This window comes from Ahaetulla prasina, chromosome 5, assembly GCF_028640845.1.
Source record: "Ahaetulla prasina isolate Xishuangbanna chromosome 5, ASM2864084v1, whole genome shotgun sequence".
Taxonomy (NCBI): domain Eukaryota; kingdom Metazoa; phylum Chordata; class Lepidosauria; order Squamata; family Colubridae; genus Ahaetulla; species Ahaetulla prasina.
In genome coordinates this window covers 14746490-14770005 of record NC_080543.1, presented here as the reverse complement: position 1 = coordinate 14770005, position 23516 = coordinate 14746490, and the positions used below count along the sequence as shown (strand labels likewise).

Sequence of the window (23516 nt, the reverse complement as noted above, 5' to 3'; positions counted from 1 at the left end):
TAAGAGCACCAGTGTGCCTACAGTCCTTGCCCTAATGTTCCCTTTAATTGTATTCACTTTATATATTCAATTCACACTTATACTTATATATATTATCTAATATGTACTCGACAAAATACATAAAATAAATAAAAAAATAAATTATCTTGGCTTAATAGTAAAAACAGCCGCATTGTAAGTTCTGTATTTTAAAAGTTAGAAGTAATTAAAAGTTGTTGTTGTTTTGCTAGTTGCGAAGTCATGTCTGACCCATCGTGACCCCATGGACAACGTTCCTCCAGGCCTTCCTGTCCTCTGCCATCCTCTGGAGTCCATTTAAGCTCACGCTGACTGCTTCAGTGACTCCATCCAGCCACCTCATTCTCTGTCGTCCCCTTCTTCTTTTGCCCTCCATCGTTCCCAGCATTCAGCTCTTCTCCAGTTAGTCCTTCCTTCTCATTAGGTGGCCAAAGTATTTGAGTGTCATCTTCAGGATCTGGCCTTCTGAAGAGCAGCCAGGGTTGATCTCCTCTAGGATTGACCAGTTTGATTGCCTTGTAGTCCAAGGGACTCGCACGAGTCTTCTCCAGCACCAGAGTTCAAAGGCCTCAATTCTCAGCCTTCCTTATGGTCCAACTTTCACAGCCATACGTTGCAACTGGGAAAACCATAGCCTTGACTATACGCACTTTTGTTGGCAGGGTGATGTCTCTGCTTTTTAGTATGCTGTGTAGCTTTACCATGGCTTTCCTCCCCGGGAGCAAGCTTCTTTTAATTTAAATTAAAATTAAAACTTGGAAGGTATTAAAAAAGGAAGCGGGTGCTTTTTAAATGCAACTTTTTGTAGTAATGAAAGCATAGATTAGCTCGAATTGAATTAAAGGATCCTTTTAAAATCTTTTCCAAGGGCAAGCCATTTGCAAGAAACACTTTGCAGAGGGTATTGGCCGGTGTGGAATCTCTCGCTTGAGAATATTAAAATAGCTGCATCCTCCTGAAGGTTCAACACAGTTGCATCAAAGGCTGTTCCTGGTTATATACACATGTATGTCCATGAACAGCTGCTCTGCTTCAGGATAGCCTAACAGCAATAGTGCCTTTGCATGCATATAAAGAAGCGGATAACTGGGGAAAGGACTTTGGAACAGCTACGTCGAGTCTTTCCAAGGAGGTGGCTGCCTTAATGCTCAAGGACAAAGGACTCAATTATAGGCCAACACGCTTCACTAAGTGCTGTTAAAACGATAAAGGTGAAGGTTCCCCTCTCACATATGTGCTAGTGGTTCCCGACTCTAGACAGCGGTGCTCATCTCCCTTTCAAAGCTGAAGAGCCAGCGCTGTCCAAAGATGTCTCCGTGATCATATGGCCGGCATAACTAAACACCAAAGGCGCACAGAACACTGTTACCTTCCCACCAAAGATGGTCCCTATTTTTCTACTTGCATTTTTTATCTGCTTTCGAACCGATAGGCTGGCCGAAGCTGGGACAAGTAATGGGAGCTCACACCATTATGTGGCACTAGGGATTTGAACCGCTGAACTGCCCACCTTTCGATCAACAAGCTCAGCAACTTAGTCACTGAACCACCACATCCCTTCAAGGGCCCTTATTTAAGTCAATTTTTTTACGAGCTTCTACATGAGCTGTTTTTAGTTCATCTCAACATGTCTTCTTCCTTCCACTGATGAGATGTACCCGGCTAAAGCAGTTACTGGCTCTATGTGACATCTCCCCAAGGCCATATAAGGCCTCCATGCAGCCTTCCAACGGGCCAACAGTCACTTGGCATTAGTACTTGGGTTGAAGATCACTAGGAAATGTAGGCATGTAGAAGAGACTGAGAAATTTAAAGAAAAATCTTTTTCTTGGAAAAATGCATTGATTGATGACTTCTTTCTTCTTGTCTAGAAAAATGTATTATCATATCTGTAAGAGAAAGCAGGTAAAGGCTGAAGGCAGACTCAAGAGAGGATTCAGCCTAGAATCAGGGGTGAAATCTAGCAGATTCTGACAGGTTCTGGAGAACCGGTAGTGGAAAATTTGAGTAGTTCGGGGAACCGGCAAATACCACCTCTGGCTGGCCCCAGAGTGGGGTGGGAATGGGAATTTTGCAATATCTTTCCCCCAGGAGTGGGGAGGGAATGGGGATTTTACAGTATCCTTCTCCTGCCATGCCCACCAAGCCAAGCCCCGGGTAGTAAAAAAAATTGAATTTTGCCACTGCCTAGAATCATTATATGTCCACAAACGATTCAAATCTAGCCCCCCCCCACTCTTGCATTCCATTCACTCTTTATATATATAATATATATAACAACAGAGTTGGAAGGGACCTTGGAGGCCTTCTAGTCCAACCCCCTACCCAGGCAGGAAACCCTACACCATCTCAAACAGATGGTTATCCAACATTTTCTTAAAAATTTCCAGCATTCACAACTTCTGCAGGCAAGTCGTTCCACTTATTAATTGTTCTAACTGTCAGGAAATTTCTCCTTAGTTCTAAGTTGCTTCTTTCCTTGATCAGTTTCCACCCATTGCTTCTTGTTCTACCCTCAGGTGCTTTGGAGAACAGCCCGACTCCCTCTTCTTTGTGGCAACCCCTGAGATATTGGAACACTGCTATCATGTCTCCCCTAGTCCTTCTTTTTGTTAAACTAGACATACCCAGTTCCTGCAATTATTCTTCATATGTTTTAGCCTCCAGTCCCCTAACCATCTTTGTTGCTCTTCTTTGCACTCTTTCTAGAGTCTCAGCATCTTTTTTTCATTGCGGCGACCAAAACTGAATGCAATATTCCAAGTGTGGCCTTACCAAGGCATTATAAAGTGGCACTAACACTTCACGTGATCTTGATTCTATCCCTCTGCTTATGCAGCCCAGAACTGTGTTGGCTTTTTTAGCAGCTGCTGCACACTGCTGGCTTATATCTAAATGGTTGTCCACTAGGACTCCAAGATCACTCTCACAGGTACTACTATTGAGCAAGGTACCACATATACGGTACCTGTGCATTTTGGTTTTTTGGCCTAAATGTAGAACCTTACTTTTATCACTGTTGAATTTCATTTTGTTAGATAGCACCCAATGTTCAAGTCTGTCAAGATCTTTCTGTAACTTGAGCTTATCTTCTGGAGTGTTGGCTATTCCTGCCAGCTTGGTGTCATCTGCAAATTTGATGAGTTCCCCATCTATCCCCTTGTCCAAGTCATCTAATCTTTATCTAATGCCAATTTGGTGTTGACTGTTAGTTAACTACATTCTTGTATATAGGCTTGAATAATAGATCTTCTGAACTGGAACTTATGCATGACGTATCTATGCTACTGTATCTCCAGGTGTATTTTTTTTAAAAAAATTCATTTATGAACTCTATTTATAATTTGCTCCCAATCCTGAGTGTCTTCAAAGCTGAAAGATTACAGTAAAAACAACAACAACAACAACCAAATGTAGAGGTATCTAGTAACCAGAGTAGATATCATCCCTCAAGTCAGTTGGAATGGAAAGCTTGCTGAATCAAAGCTTGTCTGAAGGGTATCTATAGCTTTTGAGACTTTATCAGGATTCATTTACTACAGCTAGCCAGGCATGCAAGATTGTCAAAATATAAATTGTCAAAATAAAGATTGTCAAAAGGCATGCAAATGGTCAAAATAGGATTTGCCCTATCAAATCCTGTTCCTGTCAATAGCGGCGTTCCAACACTCTTCGTATTATACATTAATGATTTCTGTGACCATATTCAAAGTAATTGTGTTCTCTTCGCTGATGATGTCAAACTACTTAATACTACCAACAATACAGCTACCCTTCAAAAAGACCTTGACTTTGTGTCAGAATGGTCAAAAACTTGGCAACTCCAAATCTCAACCAGCAAATGCTCTGTCTTACACATTGGAAAAAAGAATCTAAACACTAAATACAAACTCGATGGACATTACCTTACAGATGACTCCCACCCTGTTAAAGACCTTGGAGACCTTGGAGTTTTCATAGCCAATGATCTAAGTGCCAAAGCCCACTGCAACTACATCGCAAAAAAGGCTTTAAGAGTTGTAAACCTAATCTTATGTAGCTTCTTCTCCAGAAACACTACACTACTAACCAGAGCTTATAAAACATTTGCTAGACCAATTCTTGAATACAGCTTGCCTGTCTGGAACCCATACCACATTTCAGACATCAATATAATTGAACGTGTCCAGAAATATTTTACAAGAAGAGTTCTCTGAATACAACAAAATACCTTAGACCACCAGACTTGAAATCTTGGATTTAGAAAACTTAGAACACCGCCGCCTTCGACATGACCTGAGTTGAACTCATAGAATCATCTATTGCAATGTCCTTCCTGTTGAAGACTACTTCAGCTTCAATCATAACAATACAAGAGCAAACAATAGATTTAAAGTTAATGTTAACCGCTTCAATCTTGATTGCAGAAAATATGACTTCAGTAACAGAATTGTTAATGCTTGGAACTCACTACCTGACTCTGTGGTCTCTTCTCAAACTCCCAAAAGCTTTAACCAAAAACTGTCTACTGTTGACCTCACCCCATTCCTAAGAGGTCTGTAAGGGGCGTGCATAAGAGCACAAGCGTGCCTACCATTCCTGTCCTATTGTTTCCTTTCATTATATCCAATTAATATAGTTATTACATACTTATGCTCATATATATGCTTATATATTATATAGTTATTTTCATGCTTATGCTTATATATACTGTTGTGACAAAAATAAATAAATAAAAAAATAAATAAATTTTCTCCCCCCCCCCGCCCCCATTTTTGCTTTTTGGCAGACTTTTATTAGTGTATCTCTGCACAAGGTAAGCCGCAGGCACTTCAAATAAAATCAAAGACGCAGCAAACTGCTCCCATGCAGGATTTTAAAAACAAAAAGAGCAGCAACCGACTTCTGACATATCAGAGTGAATAAACGGAAGCTAATCGTTCAGAAACACAACATTTTGGGGGAGAAGGAAGATGAATTTTGCAAGGATCTCCTCAAATCACTGTTGTGAGATTGCCGTGATCCATAGATACTCGGGAGGAGCAGGACTGGAAGTTCTCACACCTTGCAAGGGTGGAATGAACCTCAAAGATGGTCGAAGCCACTGTTAAGATGCTTTCTTAAATACTTCTAAACATACAGTAGTGGTCAAAATTGTGGAAACCTTTTTGGGAAAGCGTATTTTTGAGGTTTGATGGCTAATAACACCACTTTTTTGGGGGGGACTTTCAAGATAATCTTATTCCACTGCTGGAATGGTCTGGGAATAGCCCAGACCTTAACTCAATGGAAAATCTATGGAGTCAACTAAAGAAACTTGCTAGTCAGAAGCGACCCAGCAATAAAACCCAGTTAATAGAAGCAATCATTCAATCTTGGTTTCACAGTATAACAGCTGCAGAACTAAAAGACTCAGTTCACTCCATGGGAAGACGTTGTAAGGCCGTAATTCATGCGAAAGGTTACCCAACGAAGTATTAACTTACACGGTGATATTTTTTGTATATCTTGTTTTTTCTATGGTGAGAATTTTTGTATATCTCGTTTTTTTTCTACGTATTTCACTTTTCTTCTTTATCCTGTAACTGCTACTCTAATAGCAAATACTACATAAAAGCTATTACATTACATTCTTGATTAAATTATCTTTCCACTGATATATGATTTTATTGTTACGATTCCAAAAAAAAAAAAGTGGTGTTATTAGCTAGTTTTAGAAAATACACTTTTCCCAAAAGGTTTCCACAATTTTGGCCGCTACTGTAGAGGTAGAGAGGGGTCTGTCCAAAATATTTAAGCTTTAGCTTCATTGTTTGAATATCCCATGAGAAGTCTGGTTTTATTTCAGCTGGAACTGAATGACTGCTTCTTTGTGCAGTACATTCAAAACAATTTTCTGCAACATAAGCTTTGATAGTCCCAGTTTTCAAAGCCCTACATTACAACTGGCGAAAAAAACATGGTATTGGCCATATGCATGTATCTTCTCCAAAGGGAGCAAACATTACTGTATTTAATAGCTAGTACAGTCAATGCCCTTGTTGAATTTTGAAGATAAGGCCTGCTACTTCAGCTTCTATAACAGTAACAGAGTTGGAAGGGACCTTGGAGGTCATCTATTCCAACCCCCTGCTCACTCAGGAGACCTGTACTAGGGATTCGAACCGCTGACTTTTCTGATCGACAAACTCAGTGTCTTAACTACTGAGCCACCTAGTCAGACTCTTCTCCATCTTGTTGCATTAGGTTGGCATCGCCCTTAAAAAACAAATGAGCTGGCTTTTCAATTTCTTTTTTCATGTCCAATCACAGATTCTGTAAGTGTTCCTTGATTTAGCCATCAAAATGGTATCAACAGCACGCCTGAGATTATTGATTCTTCCAGCCAATTTTAATATCAATTTCTATTTCTACGAGTCCAAGTATTTCTCATATGTCGCGCATCTAAGTCAAATGAACAAAGCAATGGCACCAGTGGCGGTATTCAGCTCGTTCTATCTGATTCCGGCGAACCGGTAGCGGCGGCTTCGGGAGGCTCCGCCCACCTGCCCGTAATCACGTCCCATTTATTCACATTTTTGATGCTCTGTGCATGCGCGGAGGTGCGCGCTCACATTTGCAAACTGAAGGTAAGCGCATACCACCCCTGGATGGTACCTAACCTTGGAATACTCCTTTCTCCATTTTAAACAATGTAATTGTACCATCTTCCTTCCTGTTCCTTTCTTGACGGTCCTACAAATTCTGTAACAGGTGGAGGAGATCGCCTGATGCATCTATCACTGTAATAACTATCCATAGGTTTATTGTGGTTTGTGCAGTCAAAAGCCTTAGCTCAATCGATAGAACAAGGATCTCTCTCTCCCTCCTTTTGGAACTTTGCTGCTTTTTCCATCGTCTGATGGAAGTTACCAATGTGAATTAGGGCTCCTCTGCCTCTTCTGAATCCAGCCTAAACATCTGGCAATTCTTGTACTGTGTGTTTCTGAAGTCTGAATTACAAAACCTTGAGTATTATTTTACTAACTTATGGGGTACGTGCAAGCGTTTGATAGTTGAATTGGGTGCCATAAGCGAACTGAAAACATGCCAGGGAAACGCTCTGCGGTTTGTTCTCTCCAGAAGAGGTTGATGTATGAGGTTTGCACAGTACTGGGGAATCCTATGTTTTCTAAGAATTTCATCTCTCGCCTCTTCTCACAAATTTGACATGAACCTCTCTGGGAACTGCATGCGTGCATATTGTGAATTAACTCTATAAACTCGATCCACATCCCAATTCATGAAATCAACACCTCTCCCAAGAAATTCTCCCAACAATTTAGTCACAACATCTCTCAAATCTTCTTGGTCCACTTCTTCCAGATTTTGAAACCTAAGGAAATAAGACATTTTATCCATCTGTAGTCCAAGCACAGCATTGCCTGTCGTCTCTCTCTTTCTGCACTGCCCGCATCTCTCCCTCCAGACCTTCCACTTTCTGCTTGTTTTCTGCTGAGACTTGTTGAGTATCCTTTAAATCCTTTTGGATAGTCACAATTTCTGCTCTTATTTCCATTTGGCCTCTTTGCAAATCATCCAGTTTCTTGTCCATATTGGATAACTTTTCCAGAATTCTCTCCATCTCTCCAGCAGTTGGTCTCTGACCTTTTGCCATTTGGAAAAAAAAAATTCAAAATCCTCAGGCAAGCACAGTATCCTTGTAATTTCCTCCGGATCCACCAGGGGGCACTCACAGGAGCAACGAGTCCAGAGTACAGTTAGTCAACCAGGAAGCCGAAGGGAAGTGATGTCATCAAGATTCTCATAGTGAAGGCGGAAGCTGGACGCCACCATTGTTCCCCAGAGGAGGGGGGCCTCAAACCTCCCTCCTAAATTTCTCCATCACCTCTTCTCTCCAGAGCTCCACAAAACCGTAATCTTCTTATTTTAAGTTCTCCTCTCTCCAGAATGACTCGTGCTCCTTCCAGCCGCAGGGGAGAAAACCCCCGCACTCCGGAGCACTCCACCTGCCACCGATATCCCTTCCTTCTCCATTCCTCAATTCTTCTCCGCTCCCTGTTCACCACCAGGCTGCTGCAGTTATAAATCCAAAGCCCGTGTCACGGGCACAGCGCCCAGGCGACGACCAAAGTAATGGCCGTGGCCTGTGGCCTCCAAACCCCGCCGAGCCTAGGACGCGCCAGCATCGGTCCCCCCAGTCCTGTATGTCGGCTGGGAGACCCCTGGCGAGCCGTCCGTGCGGCAGGTGTCCTTTTCGGAACACCTGGCCCCTGGGGGCCTCTGCGGCGGCCGGATTCGGTCACTGGGGGCAGGAGAAGCCTCCAGACGACCGTTGCCCCTGGACACCGGAAGTCGTCTCCCACATCTGGCAATTCTTGTACTGTGTGTTTCTGAAGTCTGAATTACAAAACCTTGAGTATTATTTTACTAACTTATGGGGTACGTGCAAGCGTTTGATAGTTGAATTGGGTGCCATAAGCGAACTGAAAACTTGCCAGGGAAACGCTCTGCGGTTTGTTCTCTCCAGAAGAGGTTGATGTATGAAGTTTGCACAGTACTGGGGGGGGGGGAATCCTGTTTTTTTTTTTTATTATTCCGCAATTTCTCACTCAATTTGTTGAAAGAGAATTTGCCTTCGATATTTCCTTTAAAGGAAGAGAGCGCTACTGAGAAATTCCCACGGGACTAGTGTGGTAATCTTATGCTTACTGAATTTAAAAATGATCACGAGCTTTCTCTCTTTCTGCATGTGTGTGTATGCAGGCACATGCGTTTGCGTGTATCAACAGACTGACTTCCACTGTGAAATCATTTCTCGCTTTGGAAACTTTCCTGCCATCAAGTCTTTTTTGTTTCTTTCTTTTTTTTCCAGACTGGACAATGGGAGGAACTCAGAATGATGTGCAGGATGAAACAGGGACTATATTCTCTGCTACTTCCAACAATGTCAGCTTAAAAAATCACGAAGATAAATTTTAAAAGACAAATGTCTCCCTCACTCCTTCCTTCTCTCTCTCTCTCTCTTCCCCTATGTATCTCCCTTTCTCTCTCCCTCCCTCCCTATCTACCTATCTCAGGGGTCTGCAACCTTAAACACTCAAAGAACCATTTGGACTGTTTCCCACAGAAAAGAAAACAAAGGGAGCCACAAAACCCTGACTATTTCTTGAGCGGCCACAAAACTAGCATATGTAGTTGAATTAAATGTTCTGTTTTCTTCTGAAACTTTTCTTTTCTTGGATTTATCCATGCTTGGCCTACGGGGGATTGAAAAGCTCAGTAAATTGTGTGCTGGCGGGTGTCACTCCTTAATGGTTGTGACACATAATTTGAGTGACAGCAGAGGGTTAAAAGAGCTGCAGCAGAGGGTTAAAAGAGCCACATGCGGCTCCAGAGCCGCAGGTTGCTGACCCTTGACCGATATCAAACTTCCTGAGAACGTTAGAAAAATTGAATCCTGTTTCACAGATAAACACATTTGCTAGAGATTGCTAGGGAAAAGTTGATACGCCCTTAACAATAGGGTGCAACAGCTGTTTCCAAGTCACGCATCAAGACTGTTGCAGAAACTGGTCAATGTAGACATGTCTGCTGTTGAGGAAAGACCTGGTGCACCCTAAATAGCCTGATCTAAAGTGCTGACATAGCTTTATAGGTCCAAATGAATCAATCCTAGGCACATAGCAATAGCCAGTGAGGCTGACTAAGACACCTCCTCAGGGTGCCGTCGACCAAACAATGTAGGTTGGCGATTCCCAGGGGGAGAGCCTTCTCTGTGGCGGCACCAGCCCTGTGGAACGAGCTTCCTCCGGGATTACGACAACTCCCCGACCTCCGGACCTTCAGACGGGAACTGAAGACTCTATTATTTCAGGCTGGACTAGCCTAAGAATAAAATGTTTTAGCAAATTTTAATGGGGTTTTTACTGGTTTTTACTGGTTTAGTGATCAGGCCATGATAATATTTAGTCTTAACTGGATTTTAATGCTTATTTATTATATTGTTTTAATATGCCTGTGAACCGCCCTGAGTCCTACGGGAGATGGTGCGGTATATAAGTATGATTAATAAATAAATTAATAAAATAAAATTTCTTAAGACGGTGAAGCTGTCTTTAAAAAAATGACTCATATTGAGCCCTGGAAAATATCTGATGACCTTATTTGGGATCTAAAGCTGAATAGAATAGAATAACAGAGGTGGAAGGGACCTTGGAAGTCTTCTAGTCCAACCCCCTTCTTGGGCAGGAAATCCTATACCATTTCAGACAAATGGTTATCCAATCTCTTCTTTAAAACTTCCAGTGTTGGAGCATTTACAATTTCTGGGTGCAAGTCGTTCCACTGATTAATTGTTCTAACTGTCAGGAAATTTCTCCTTAGTTCTAAGTTGCTTCTTTCTTTGATTAGTTTCCACCCATTGCATAGCTATTCTCTTTATGGCAGCCCCTGAGATATTAGAACACTGCTATCTTGTTATCTGTAGTCCTCCTCTTCATTAGACTAGACATACCCAGTTCCTGCAACTGTTCTTCATATGTTTTAGCCTCCACTCCCCTAATCAGCTTTGTGGCTCTTCTCTGCACTCTTTCCAGAGTCTCTACATCTTTTTTACATCGTGACAACCAAAACTGGACGCAGTATTCCAAGTTTGGCCTTACCAAGGCATTATAAAGTGGTATTAGCACTTCACGTGATCTGTTTATGCAGCCTAGAACTGTGTTGGCTTTTTTGGCCGCTGAAAACTTAGAAGTCAGGATGGGGAGTCCATGGGCCTCCGCGTGCAAAACAGAATTGTTAAACCTAAACTCTTAGCATCCATGATCTATATAACCAATGGTGAAGGGTGCTAGAAGTTAATTTCAGTAACACTTAAGAGAGGCAAAGATTCAATCTGGGACCTTCTACACTGCTCCCGAGTTACGGTTCACGTAGAGATGGACTGCAAAAGAAGGAAAGGTTTGTAAAAAGCCACTGATTGCTGTTCTTTGATCTGGCACGCTTGTCTCATCTTGGCTGGCTCTGCGTTCAGTAGATAGAAAGCTGAGATACTCCTGCTTGGTTCCTGGATGTTGCGTCCATTCAAAAGGAGGCAATTTAGCAATTATCTGCCACTCTTCTCAGTGCCTTCGAGTGCTTCTGAGACAGACAGCAGCCAAGAAAGATTCACGGGGAGACTCCAATCATCTGTAACACATCTGCCAATCTGGCATACAGTGTGATTCCTCTCCCATAATTTTCTTTCTTTGTATTTTTTTTTTAAAAAAACCATCCATGTGGTTTTCATTTTGCCTATTAAAAGAACCTATCTTGATCGTTGGGGCTGACAGAATTTATTTAAGCTGAATTCCAGGCAGCCAAAGGAATTCTGCTCGCATAAAAATTTAACTCAGTTCTTCTACCTGTCGTAGAACAATCTGCTGACAGATGCATGCAACTATTTGGGATCTGTGTATATAAATTGCCTACCAACCAGTTATCTCTAAGATGGCGAATAAGACATACCAAAATAATTACATGTCTGGTAAAACTTTCCACATTAAGCACTGTAGGCATACTGATTACCAGCAAAAAGGAATAATAACTCGGAAGGGAGACTAACTAAAATAATATAAACGCCGTAGTAAGGAAGAAGCAAGAGGAATTCCAAGGAGTAGGTGCTTCCACACAGATCCTGTCCAGGGGTGGAATTCACATAATTTACCTACCGGTTCGCCCAGCACCGAAAATGTGAGCGTGTATGCCTTCCGCGCATGTGGTCAGACTCAAAAATGTGCCTACATAGGACAGCATATATGCGATTTCCGCTACTGGTTCGGGCAAACCAGTTCGAACTGGCTGAATACCACCTCTGGTTTTGTCTTGTTAAACCTCGAACCAGATCAATAGATCTCAACACCCAGAACTGATACAACTCCAGAAGATCCCAAGAGGCTATTCAGTTTTCCCAACTGGTTACTTTCTACCAATTTTGGAACTACAACTCCCTGAATTTCTCGTCAGCGTGAAATTCTTGTGGTTGCCGTTCCAATTCTTTTGGAGTAAGGCCAAGTTGGAGCTTTCAAAGTCAAGGACAGCAATGGGAACCAAGTTGCGTAAGAGCTGTGAGGTAATCCACCACCTCGACTTACGACAGTTCATTTAGTGACTGTTTGAAGTCACAATGGTACAGAAAACAGTGATTTACCACCATTTTTCACATGACTGTTCCAGCCTCCCACAAAAATATGAGTCAGTGGCCAGACACTTTGCAAGTGACTCATATTTATGACGGTTGCAGACATGTCATCACCTGCAACCTTCTCACAAGCAAAGACACTGAGGGAAGCCAGATTCACTTAACAACCGTGTTACTAATTTTATATTACATTATACCACTGTAAAGTGGTATTAACACATCATGTGATCTTGATTCTAAGGTAAAGGTAAAGGTAAAGGTTCCCCTCGCACATATGTGCTAGTTGTTCCTGACTCTAGGGGACGGTGCTCATCTCCCTTTCAAAGCCGAAGAGCCAGCGCTGTCCGAAGACATCTCCGTGGTCATGTAACTGGCATGACTAAACAACAAAGGTGCACGGAACACTGTTCCCTTCCTACCAAAGGTGGTGCCTATTTTTCTACTTGCATTTTTTACGTGCTTTCAAACTGCTAGGTTGGCAGAAGCTGGGACAAATAACAGGAGCTCACCCCGTTATGCGGCACTAGGGATTCGAACCGCTGAACTGCCGACCTTTCGATCGACAAGCTCAGCATCTTAGCTACTGAGCCACCCCTCTGTTAATGCAACCTAGGACTGTGTTGGCTTTTTTGGCAGCTGCAGAATACTGCTGGCTCCTATTTAAGTGATTGTCCACTAGGATTCCAAGATCCCCCTCACAGTTATTACTACTGAGTGAGGTACCACCTAAACTGTACGTTGTGTGTTTGGTTTTTCTTGCCTAAAATGCAAAACCTTACTTTTTCCGCCATTGAATCTCATTTTGTTAGATCGAGCCCAATGTTCAAGCCTGTCAAGATCCTTCCTGTATCTTAAGCCTATCTTCTGGAGTGTGAATCACTTTTTTTTTTAGATATTAAAAAGATCACCGAGAAAGGCAGTAGATAAAACTGTAGCAAACGTATTTCCACTGAAGGTACCTTCGGTTGAGCAGTTCTGCTCACAAGCTGTCTGTAGGATATAGAACATCTCTCGGGCATGCTTGCCACCTTGAAGCACAGCGGTCGGAGGCAGAAAAACAAAAAACAAACAAACAGCAAAAAACAACCAAGGTAACAGAATGCAAAAGGAAATAAAAAAGCACCAGGAGAAAAGAGAAAGAGAGAGAAAGAGAGAGAAATGAAGGACAGCTGATTAAAGTCGCCATCAAAATACATTTAGAAATGAGATTAGCAAATTACGGCCAGAGAATTTAAATGACAAGACAACATTAGGATCGCAAGTCAGTCACATATTATGGAAGAGGAGAGGGAAAAAAAACAAAACAAAAAATAACAACAATCCAGCCATATAGCTTAGCTAAGGCATCAAAAACCAAAGTGTAAAAAAAGGTAGCTATATTAAATTAGCCATGATTCAATACAGCACCGTAACAGCAGTTTCAATGCCAGACAGTCAAGTCAATCCCTTGTTAGTTTTCTCTAACCCAAATCTATGCAGTCTGGGCAAGAATTTGCATACGGGTGGGGTGGGGTTCAACGTACCAATGATGTCAAACCACAAGGGGATATTAGCAGGTTGCACCGAGACCACGCCGACAATTTCGGTCACTCGGTCACTTTCCATGATAGTGAAGTTATAGAAGGGCTCATCAAAAGTCAGAGGAACGAGGGACGGAGGTGGCTTCTTAATCCATTCGATGTGGAGGCGTGCGGTAGAAGACTTCTGGGGCCGGCCATTGTCAACCGCTTTGATCTGTTAGAGATGGGATGCAGAGGACACTTTAACACACTTCCCTGGGCAAAGATTTCACCCCAGTTTTTCTTTTTCTTTTTTATTGAAAAAGTTTTTACAAAAATTGTCACCCTCCTTTTTCCCCCCTCGCCCCCCACTCCATCCCCTCCCCTCCCCTCTCCCTCCAAAACCACCCCCCTCCCTCCCTCCCCCTGACTTCCCAGAACAAACACAAGGTATACTTCAAAAACAACAACAACAATCATTCGCTAAATTTTCCCTAACACAAATTATAATTCTCCCCTTCTTCTCAAATCCTAACTTCCCCCATACAAATCAAAGATAAATACATCCTAGTCATTCAAAAGCAATATGATATCTCTTAATCTGATATCTATTTTGCGTATATTCAATCCATTTTTTCCATTCAGTTAGATATTTTTCTTGTGTAGTGTCTTTCAAAAAGGCTGAGATTTTAGCCAAATTAGCAACTTTCAATATCCATTCTTCTATTGTAGGTAACTCTTTTCTCTTCCAGTACTGTCCTATCAGTAGTCTTGCCGCTGTTATTAAATTTAAAATCAACTTAGTCTCAATTACTTTACAGTCCGTAATAATTCCCAATAAAAAAAATTGCAGTAGGAACTTTATCTTCTTTTTCAAAACATTTTGTATAATCTACCAGATCCTTATCCAAAAAGCCTTAATCTTCTTACAAGTCTACCAAATATGAAAATATGTAGCATCATCACAATTACATCTCCAACATTTCGCTTGCATATCTGGATACATACATGATAATTTCTTAGGGTCTAAGTGCCACCTATAAAATATTTTATAAAAATTTTCCCTCAAATTCTGTGCTTGCGTAAATTTAACATTTCTAACCCAATTTTTTTCCCAAGTTTCCAAAATTATTGGTTCTTGAATATTTTGTGCCCATTTTATCATACAATCCTTTATTAAATCCCTTTCAGAGTCTATTTCTATCAATATATTATACAATCTCTTTATATGCGCCTGAGTTTGATTTATAATTTGTTTTACCAAGTTTTCTTCATTCTGCATGATACCAATTTGCTGATCTTCTTTCCACCTAGCTCGTAATTGCCCATATTGGAACCAAGTATAATTTCTCCCTTCTTCTTTTAATTGTTGCAAGGATTTTAATTGTAAATTACCTCTCTCAAAATATAAAAGTTCTTTATAAGTAACCATTTTCTGTTTCTGTTCTATATTTATATTCTCTGTTGTATGCCTGGGGTTTGCCCAAACAGGAATTTTATAATTCAACTTGTAATAGTATTTCTTCCAGACACACAGAAGAGCAATTCTTAACACATGGTTCTTAAAGGCTCTATCCACTTTTTTATCATACAATAATATGCATGCCATCCATATAATAAATCATAACCTTCTATATTCAAAATCCTTTCCTCCGTTAAGTTAAACCAATCACTTATTACCGAAAGAGCAGCTGCTTCATAATATAATTTAAAATTGGGCATTTTTAAACCTCCTCTTTCCCATATGTCTTGAATTATTTTCATTTTAACTCTCGCTTTTTTACCTTCCCATATAAATTTATTAATTCCAATCTGCCATTCTTCCAAATTTTTATCTTTCTTAATTATTGGTATCATCTGAAACAAAAATAAAAATCTAGGTAAAACATTCATTTTACTAGCTGCTATACTCCCCAATAATGATAATTGTAATTTTTTCCAACTGAACGTTTCCTTCTGAACTATTTGCCATAATACCTCAAAGTTATTCTAATACAATTTCACATCTGAAGAAGTAATATAAACCCCTAGGCATTTGACCTTTTTTACAATTTCACATCCTGTTCTTTCCTCTAATTTTTCTTTCTGTTGTCTAGTCATATTTTTTGTTATCACTTTTGTTTTATTCTGATTTACTTTAAACCCTGGAACTTTTCCATATTGATCAATTATTTCCAACAAACATAGACTTGAATTTATAGGACCCTGTTTTGCTTTTTCAAGAGGGTCCCCGAATTCCCACAATCGCCAGAGGAACGGCATTTTTCTGCATGACACTGCAAGCAAGACTTTAGGGGGTGACACGATAGCAGTGCTCCAATAGCTGAAGGGGCTGCCACAAAGAAGAGGGGGTCAAATTATTCTCCAAAGCACCTGAAGGCAGGATAAGAAGCGATGGATGCAAACTAATCAAGGAGAGAAGCAACCTGGATTTGAGCAGAAACAATGAGAACAGCCAATCGATGGAACAACTTGCCTCCAAAAGTTGCAAATGCTCCAACACTGGAGGTTTTTAAAGAAGAGACTGGAACCATTTGTCTGAAATGGTATAGGGTTTTCTGCCTGAGCAATGGGTTGGACTAGTAGATCTCTAAGGTCCCTTCCAACCAGAGGTGGTATTCAGCCGGTTCGGACGGGTTCGCCTGAACCGCTAGCAGAAATTGGGCCTTTGGTGGCTCAACAGGCTAATGCAGGCTGTTATTAACACAACTGCCTGCAATTATTGCAAGTTCAAGTCCCACCAGGCCCAAGGTTGACTCAGCCTTCCATCCTTTATAAGGTAGGTAAAATGAGAACCCAGATTGTTGGGGGCAATAAAAGTTGACTTTGTATATAATATTCAAATGGATGAGACTATTGTTTAACACAATGTAAGCCGCCCTGAGTCTTCGGAGAAGGGCGGGATATAAATTCAAATTTAAAAAAAAATTAAAAAAATTAAAAAAAAAATTGTGGGAAGGCTCACCCCTGCCCCGGCTCTATGCCATCCTATTTAGGCACGTTTTTGAGGCCGGGTGCAAGCATGGAAGGAGCATGCACCAGCAAAGTGCGTGTGCAGAAGGCCGGGCGCATGAGTGGACGCGCTCACATCTGCAAACCAGTAGGGAAAGTAAGTGAATACCATCCCTGCTTCCAACTCTATTATTCTCTCATGACATTTTGTATTTTTGGGTGAAAACATTTAAGGCAACAAGGCGGGTGACCAGTGGATATTGAAAAGTGGGGGGGGGAGAATATGGAATTTCTTCTTAAAATGTTTTTGGAAGAAACGAGGACCAGAGTGAACTAACAAATGTTGACAAGGTCCCAAGGTTTGTAGAAACAGGACTTTCAGGGCAAGTGATTTTCATGGATGTGCTTGGTATTTAAATCTAATCAAGGACCTGTGTTAGTTTGTGTTATTTTCCTGTTTGGGGCGGTTGGAGGGGGGGAAGGGTATATGTTTGCAAAAGACTTCTGAACAACAATCAATTCATCTTATTACCTTTTTAAACTTGTGACTGGGCCCAACTAAAGTTAAAGAGTTGGCAAGTGCAAACTTTGCTGTCTTTTCTTAGTTGGTAAGGAAGTCCTCAACTTACAACTATTTGTTTAATGACTGTTTGAAGTTATGACAGCACTGAAAAAAGTGACTTTGGTCCTTGCACTTGACTGTTGTAGTGTCCCTGCAGCAACAGAATCAAAATTCAAGTGCTTGGGAGTCAGTTTCACTTAATGACCATAGCAAAAAGGCTGTAAGGCAGGGGTGAAATGCTCCCGGTTCAGACCAGATCGCCCGATCCAGTAGCAATCTTGGCTGGCGGTTTGGAGAACCGGTAGTAATCGTGGTGCAAGGCTCCGCCCACCCGCCCGTCGTTACTTCCTGGTTTTAACCAGGAAGTAATGAGTTTTGTACCCTCTGCGCATGCGCAGAAAGGTTTTGCGAATGCGTAGTGTGTGCGCGCGCATGCACTTCAGAACCGGTAAGGAAGGTAAGTAGATTTCACCCCTGCTGTAAGGTCAGGCATGATTCACTTAATGATAGCGTTGCTTAGTGATAGCAGTCCCAGTGGCAATTGTGGTTGTAAATCAAGGATTACATGAATGAAAAGAGCTTTTGGTGGCGCAGTGGTTAGAATGCAGTATTGCAGGATAACTCTGCTCACAGCCAGGAGTTTGATCCTGACCATCTCAAGGTTAATTCAGCCTTCCATCCTTCCGAGGTCAGTAAAATGAGGACCCAGATTGTTGGAAGCAATATGCTGAATCTGTAAACTGCCCAGAGAGTGTTGTAAACGAGCACTATGGATCGGGATATAAGTCTATTGCTATTCTTTTTAACAAACTTTCTCACAACAAATATAATTCTGAATAAAGCAGAGCTGAAAAACTGGGTTAAACCAAAAATCTGATTAAAGGTCAAATCTTTATAAACAGAGGTGTCAAATCCGTATCCGGTCCGCAGGCCTCCAGTTTGATAGTCCTGCTTTATAGGAATCAAGGCTGAGGACAGGTCGCATTAAACTTCTTTCCATCACATTTAACACCATTTTGGGGGCTGATACAACCTTAGACCAGTGGTGGGATTCAGCCAGTTTGCACCACTTCGGGAGAACCGGTTGTTAACTTTCTGAGCAGTTTGGTGAACTGGTTTTCAAAGAAATCATTAGGGCAGAGAACCGGTTGTTAAATTATTTGAATCCCACCACTGCCTTAGATCCATAAATAGGCTCGTTCTAGGTCTGTCTTAAGTTCTTAGTGATAGTCATAGGTTACTAACAAGCAATCAAATAGCATTAGGAAACAAACAGAACAATATAAATCGTAAAGATACAAGCAACAAGATTATAGTCATAAGTAGAAAAAGAGATAGGTAATAGGACGAATGAGAAGAATAATAGTAGTGCAGACTTAGTGAATAGTTTGACAGTGTAGTGGGAATTAGTTGTTTAGGAGAGTGATGGCATTCGGGAAAAAACTGTCCTTATGTCTAGTTCTTCTGGTGTGCAGTACTCTATAGCAGGGTCTCCAACCTTGGCAACTTTGAGCTTGGTGGACTTCAACTCCCAGAATTCCCCAGCCAGCTTTGCAGGTTGGAGACCCCTGCTCTATAGCATCGTTTTGAGGGTAGGAGTTGAAACAGTTTATGTCCAGGATGTGAGGTGTCTGTAAATATTTTCACAGCCCTCTTTTTGACTCATGCAGTATACAGGTTCTCAATGGAAGGCAGGTTGGTAGCAATTGTTTTTTGATTGCTTATTAGTAACCTATGACTATCACCAAATGTTGCATCTTATGATTCTTGATGAATGTATTTTTTTTCCTTTTATGTACACTGAGAGCATATGTACCAAAGACAAATTCCTTGTGAGCCAATAAAGAATTCAATTCAATTCAATTCAATTCTATTCATTAAGCGAGCAGTCATATACCGAGGATTACCTCTTTGTACAATTTACTAATTTAGAAAAAAACCCGCAAACTCTAATCAAGGTCAACACTAGCCACATTTCACTTCTTCTGTGAAGCAGCAACTAAATATTCATCAGACCCGATTAAGCACTTTTAAGCACACAGTGTTGCTTGCCATTGAACTAGTTCCCAAGAAGCAAAGTTCATTTGTTACACAGAGTGAGTTGTGAAAAGCCACCTGCTTAGATGGTAATTTGCTGCCACCATGCATCCACTGTTATGGCTTTTAAATCAGATGCACCAGAGAAGGCATGCTGTTGACCTGCGTGACACACCAGCAGACACCTGTGCCCACTTAACCCTCCACCACTTGCCATCTAATTAAGATCCTATGAATTCCTTCCAATAATGAAGAAGGTGGATTCCAAATAAGCTCTCACATATAGGCCATCCTGCCAACTATTTTTCATATTCAGTGGGTAAAAGGTAAAGATTCCCCTTGCGTATATGCTAGTCGTTCCTGACTCTAGGGGTCGGTGCTCATCTCCGTTTCAAAGCCAAAGAGCCAGCGCTGTCCAAAGACGTCTCCGTGGTCATGTGGTCGGCATGACTCAACGCCAAAGACGCAGGGAACGCTGTTACCTTCCTGCCAAAGATAGTCCCTATTTTTCTACTTGCATTTTTTATGAGCTTTTGAACTGCTAGGTTGGCAGAAGCTGGGTCAAGTAATGGGAGCTCACCTCATTACACGGCACTAGGGATTTGAACCGCTGGAGTCTTAGCCACTGAGCCACCAAGTCCCATATTCATATTCAGTAAGAGTGAGACAATACTGAGTCTTAAAGTACATTTGGTTTGAATGGAGATACCTGAATTCAACTTACTTGAAAGTCCAGGTCAAAAATTGAAAATCCATCAGGGGTGCGATGGATCAGTGATTAAAGATACTGAGCTTATTAGATGGAAAGCTGATAGTCCAGGTTCGAGACCCGAGTGTAGCATGATGGAGTGAGCTCCCGTTCTGACCAGCTTCCTGTTCCTTCTAGCTTCTGCCTACCTAGCAGTTTGAAAACATGCAAATGCGAGTAGATAAATAGGTACCACTAAGGTAACAGTGTTCTGTGCACCTCAGCGCATAGTGCTGGTCACATGAGCACAGAAATGTCTTCAGATAATGCTAGCTCCCTTGGCTAAGAAATGGAGATGAGCACCAAACCCTAGAGTCAGACACAACTAGACAGGGGAAACCATTACCGTTATCTGAATTCAACTTACTTGAAAATCCAGTTCTTAACTTGAGGATTCAAGACAAGCAAACTGTTGCTAATGAAAACTTGTGCTACAGGTAGTCCTCAACCTACACCCAAAATTGGGTCTGGAGCTCTTGTTGTAAATTATTACGATTGTAAGTCAAGGCACCCATGTGACCGGACCTGATCATACAATATTTTTTGCAGTGGTTACGTGAATCCGCATAGTCATTAAGCAAATCAAAGTGGTTGTTAAACAAATACTGTGTTCCCTAAGTGTAGCCCTGTTCCTCTGAATTGGTGATTTTTTTTTGCAGGAAATTGACAAAAAAATTGCCGAAAACTGGCAAAAAAATAATCTGCAAATTGAGATCATGTGACCATGGAATGCGCAGCTCAATTGGAAAGGTGCGCCAGTTGCCAAGCACCTGAAATGCGGTCACATGAACACAATATGTGTATTTACGCAATATAAGTATGTATGTATAATATATATGAGCGTGTGTGTGTGTGTGTGTGTAATATATATGTAGTGTGTTTGTGTGTGTGAAGCATGACATTTTAAGATGGTTAGAAGTGTTTTATGGGCTATAAAACATTTGTTCTAGGCCCATCATAACTTCATGTTAAGTGACCAGTTGTAAGTCGAGGACTATATACAAGTATGTCTGTTTGTATAATATATATGTGGTGTGTGTGCATGTGTGCGTGTGTGAGGCATGATATTTTAAGATGAAGACTAGAAGTGCTTTATGGGCTGTAAAAAGTTCGTTCTAGGGTCATCGTAATTTCTTGTTGTTAAGTGGCTAGTCGTAACTCGACGGCTTCCCGTAAAGTACTTAAAAACAGTAAAACCTGCTCTTAAAGCTTATTCCAGTACTGAAGTCTTACAGTTAAGATATCATAGCTCCCCGCGGTGAACTGCTTTCGCGAAGAAACCATTCCAGTCTTGGGGTCAATGAAGAACTTGGCGTCTTCGTTTCCATCCACAATGCTGTAGGAAATCTCAGCGTTGGGGCCTTCGTCCTTGTCGAAGGCAAAGGCTCGGTATATGGGCTCCCCTCTCTTCTTTCGGTCCCTTTCGGGCAACTTGACCTGATAGACTTTCTCTGGGAACTGAGGCTTGTTATCGTTTTCATCCAAAACCTGGACCACCAGCCATACCGTTGACTGCTTGGGAGAGACCCCTCCATCCGTTACTGTCACCTGAAGTGGAAAGAGTAACAATAGCAAAACAACAACAACAAAATGTTAGAAGTGCACAAAGCTTGTAAACAGTTGAAACGGAATATAAATAAACACGAACAAAACAGTCATCATCTTCTTTTCATGACCCAATAATCCCTTGCGGGGTGAAGTCTGGGCAACTGAATGGAGTTGAATGTTTACTGGCCAGATGCTCTCCCTATCGCCAGTGTGGAGTTTTTCCCCCCCAGCAGATATATTCTCACTGTATCCAGAGAGAGAAATATCTGCCTCTACCTAGCATCGAAGTCACAGCCTCCTGATTGTGAGGCGAGAGCTCTACCTCTAGGCCACCGCACCACTCAAATACGAACAAAACAGCGAACCGTCTCAAATGTCCTGTTTGGAATTTGAGGGGAAAGCTTTGAGCCCCAAAGTGGGGAGATCTGAACTCAAAGGAGAATGCTTCCAATCTGCGAATGTTGTTAAGTGAGTTTTGTCTTGTTTGACGACCTTCCTTGCCACAGCTGTTAAGTGGATTGCTAAAGTTCACTGGCAGAGCGCTTGGGCCACCACAGGCACCCCCCGATATGATTGATGCCGAGCTGGCCACGCCCCCCACGCGCCCCCAAGGTCAAACACAACTCTGATGTGGCCCTCAATGAAATCGAGTTTGACATTCCTGTCTTAAAGTCACCAAGGTTGATATAGTCACTCAAAAAAAAAAAAAAAGACTTTATTAATTACATTTATACCCCGCTGCAATCGTGGAAGATTCTCAGTGACTCACAATAAATCAACAAAGCATGATAATAGTACAGTAACTAAAAATAAAACTTATAAAGGCGTTAAATTTTCCCAAACAAATAGGATTTCAGTCCCCAAAGCCCTCCAGAAAAAAACGTCTGTTTTTCATTTCTTCCAGAAGTCTGATAATGTTGGAGGTAAGGAGATCTTTCAATGCTGGTCACTTAGGCTTGTCATTCCGCTTTGCAGAGTGAGGGAGCCAATCTGCCTCAAATCTCTGGGATCAGTCAAAAGTGATATACGTCTGAAAATGCTTTCTGTATCTCTTTTATTTTTGTGACGATTCAGAATTATCAATTTCTTTCTTTTCTTTTTTTTTTACAAGAGTGAAAAGAAAACATGTGGGAAGTACCGATTAAATAAACCAACACAGCAGTTAACCAACACAACAATCAATATGAAATGGGAGGTCAACAGAGCCAGACAGAACAAAATAGAGGGGGGTTTGGCTTGCAACCATCAAACAGTGTCATTGTGGGAATTGGTATATTAGCAGCTTTTTACAAAGCTACTTTCAAGCTAGTAAAAATCCATACCTGCTTCTCCTCTGTAATGGTATCGCGTTCAGTTGAAATAAGAAAGAAAAACGTTGAAAAATATATGGATTTATTATTTCTTTCCTCATCTTGCATTATTTATTTTCAGGGTACCATCCACAATGAAATGGTCAGCAATTCCACGTTAAACTGCAGCTCGGTTATCAATTTAACTTATTCAGCTCTCTGAACTTACTCATCTCTATTCAAGTTATTTGTTCTGTTCTATACCATGGGGGTTCTCCCCCCCCATTTTCTTTTGTTTTCTCTTTTGATTAATGTAGGTCATGTAATGTAGGTCATGAAAGCCGAAAAGCAATTTTACAATTAATGATTTGTCAGGCCCAAAGTGTAACTAAAGGGAACTTTTCCAAATATGTGAACTACTGTGTTGAGTTTCCCATGTATGAAGACAGGGGGGGGAAAAAACGGATTACTAACGGATAACTGGAATTTTCTAACTGCTCAAATTTGCCTGAGCAGAAACTTTTGTGTAGGTTTTGGAGAAATGATAATCTCAAAATCATGAAACTGCATCTCACTGACTTTGGGCAGGTCATACAGTGGAATTCACTGGACAAAGCAATTATGTTTGGAAGAGTTAGTATTAAAAGGAGACAAAGACATCAAAGAACACGGTGGCTGGACACCATCAAAGCTGACACCAGCA

General features: G+C 41.3%; 1 protein-coding gene across 1 annotated transcript in view; it reads right to left on the bottom strand.

The window, feature by feature from the left end:
* The window catches only part of FAT3 (FAT atypical cadherin 3), a 662194-nt gene that overhangs the window by 204361 nt on the left and 434317 nt on the right, over positions 1-23516 (bottom strand). Inside the window, exons 5-6 of the mRNA XM_058185941.1 lie at positions 21210-21524; positions 13702-13912 (exon numbers count right to left, since the gene is read on the bottom strand). Coding sequence (XP_058041924.1) covers positions 13702-13912; positions 21210-21524 — 526 coding nt within the window. The remainder of the gene's footprint in view (positions 1-13701; positions 13913-21209; positions 21525-23516) is intronic.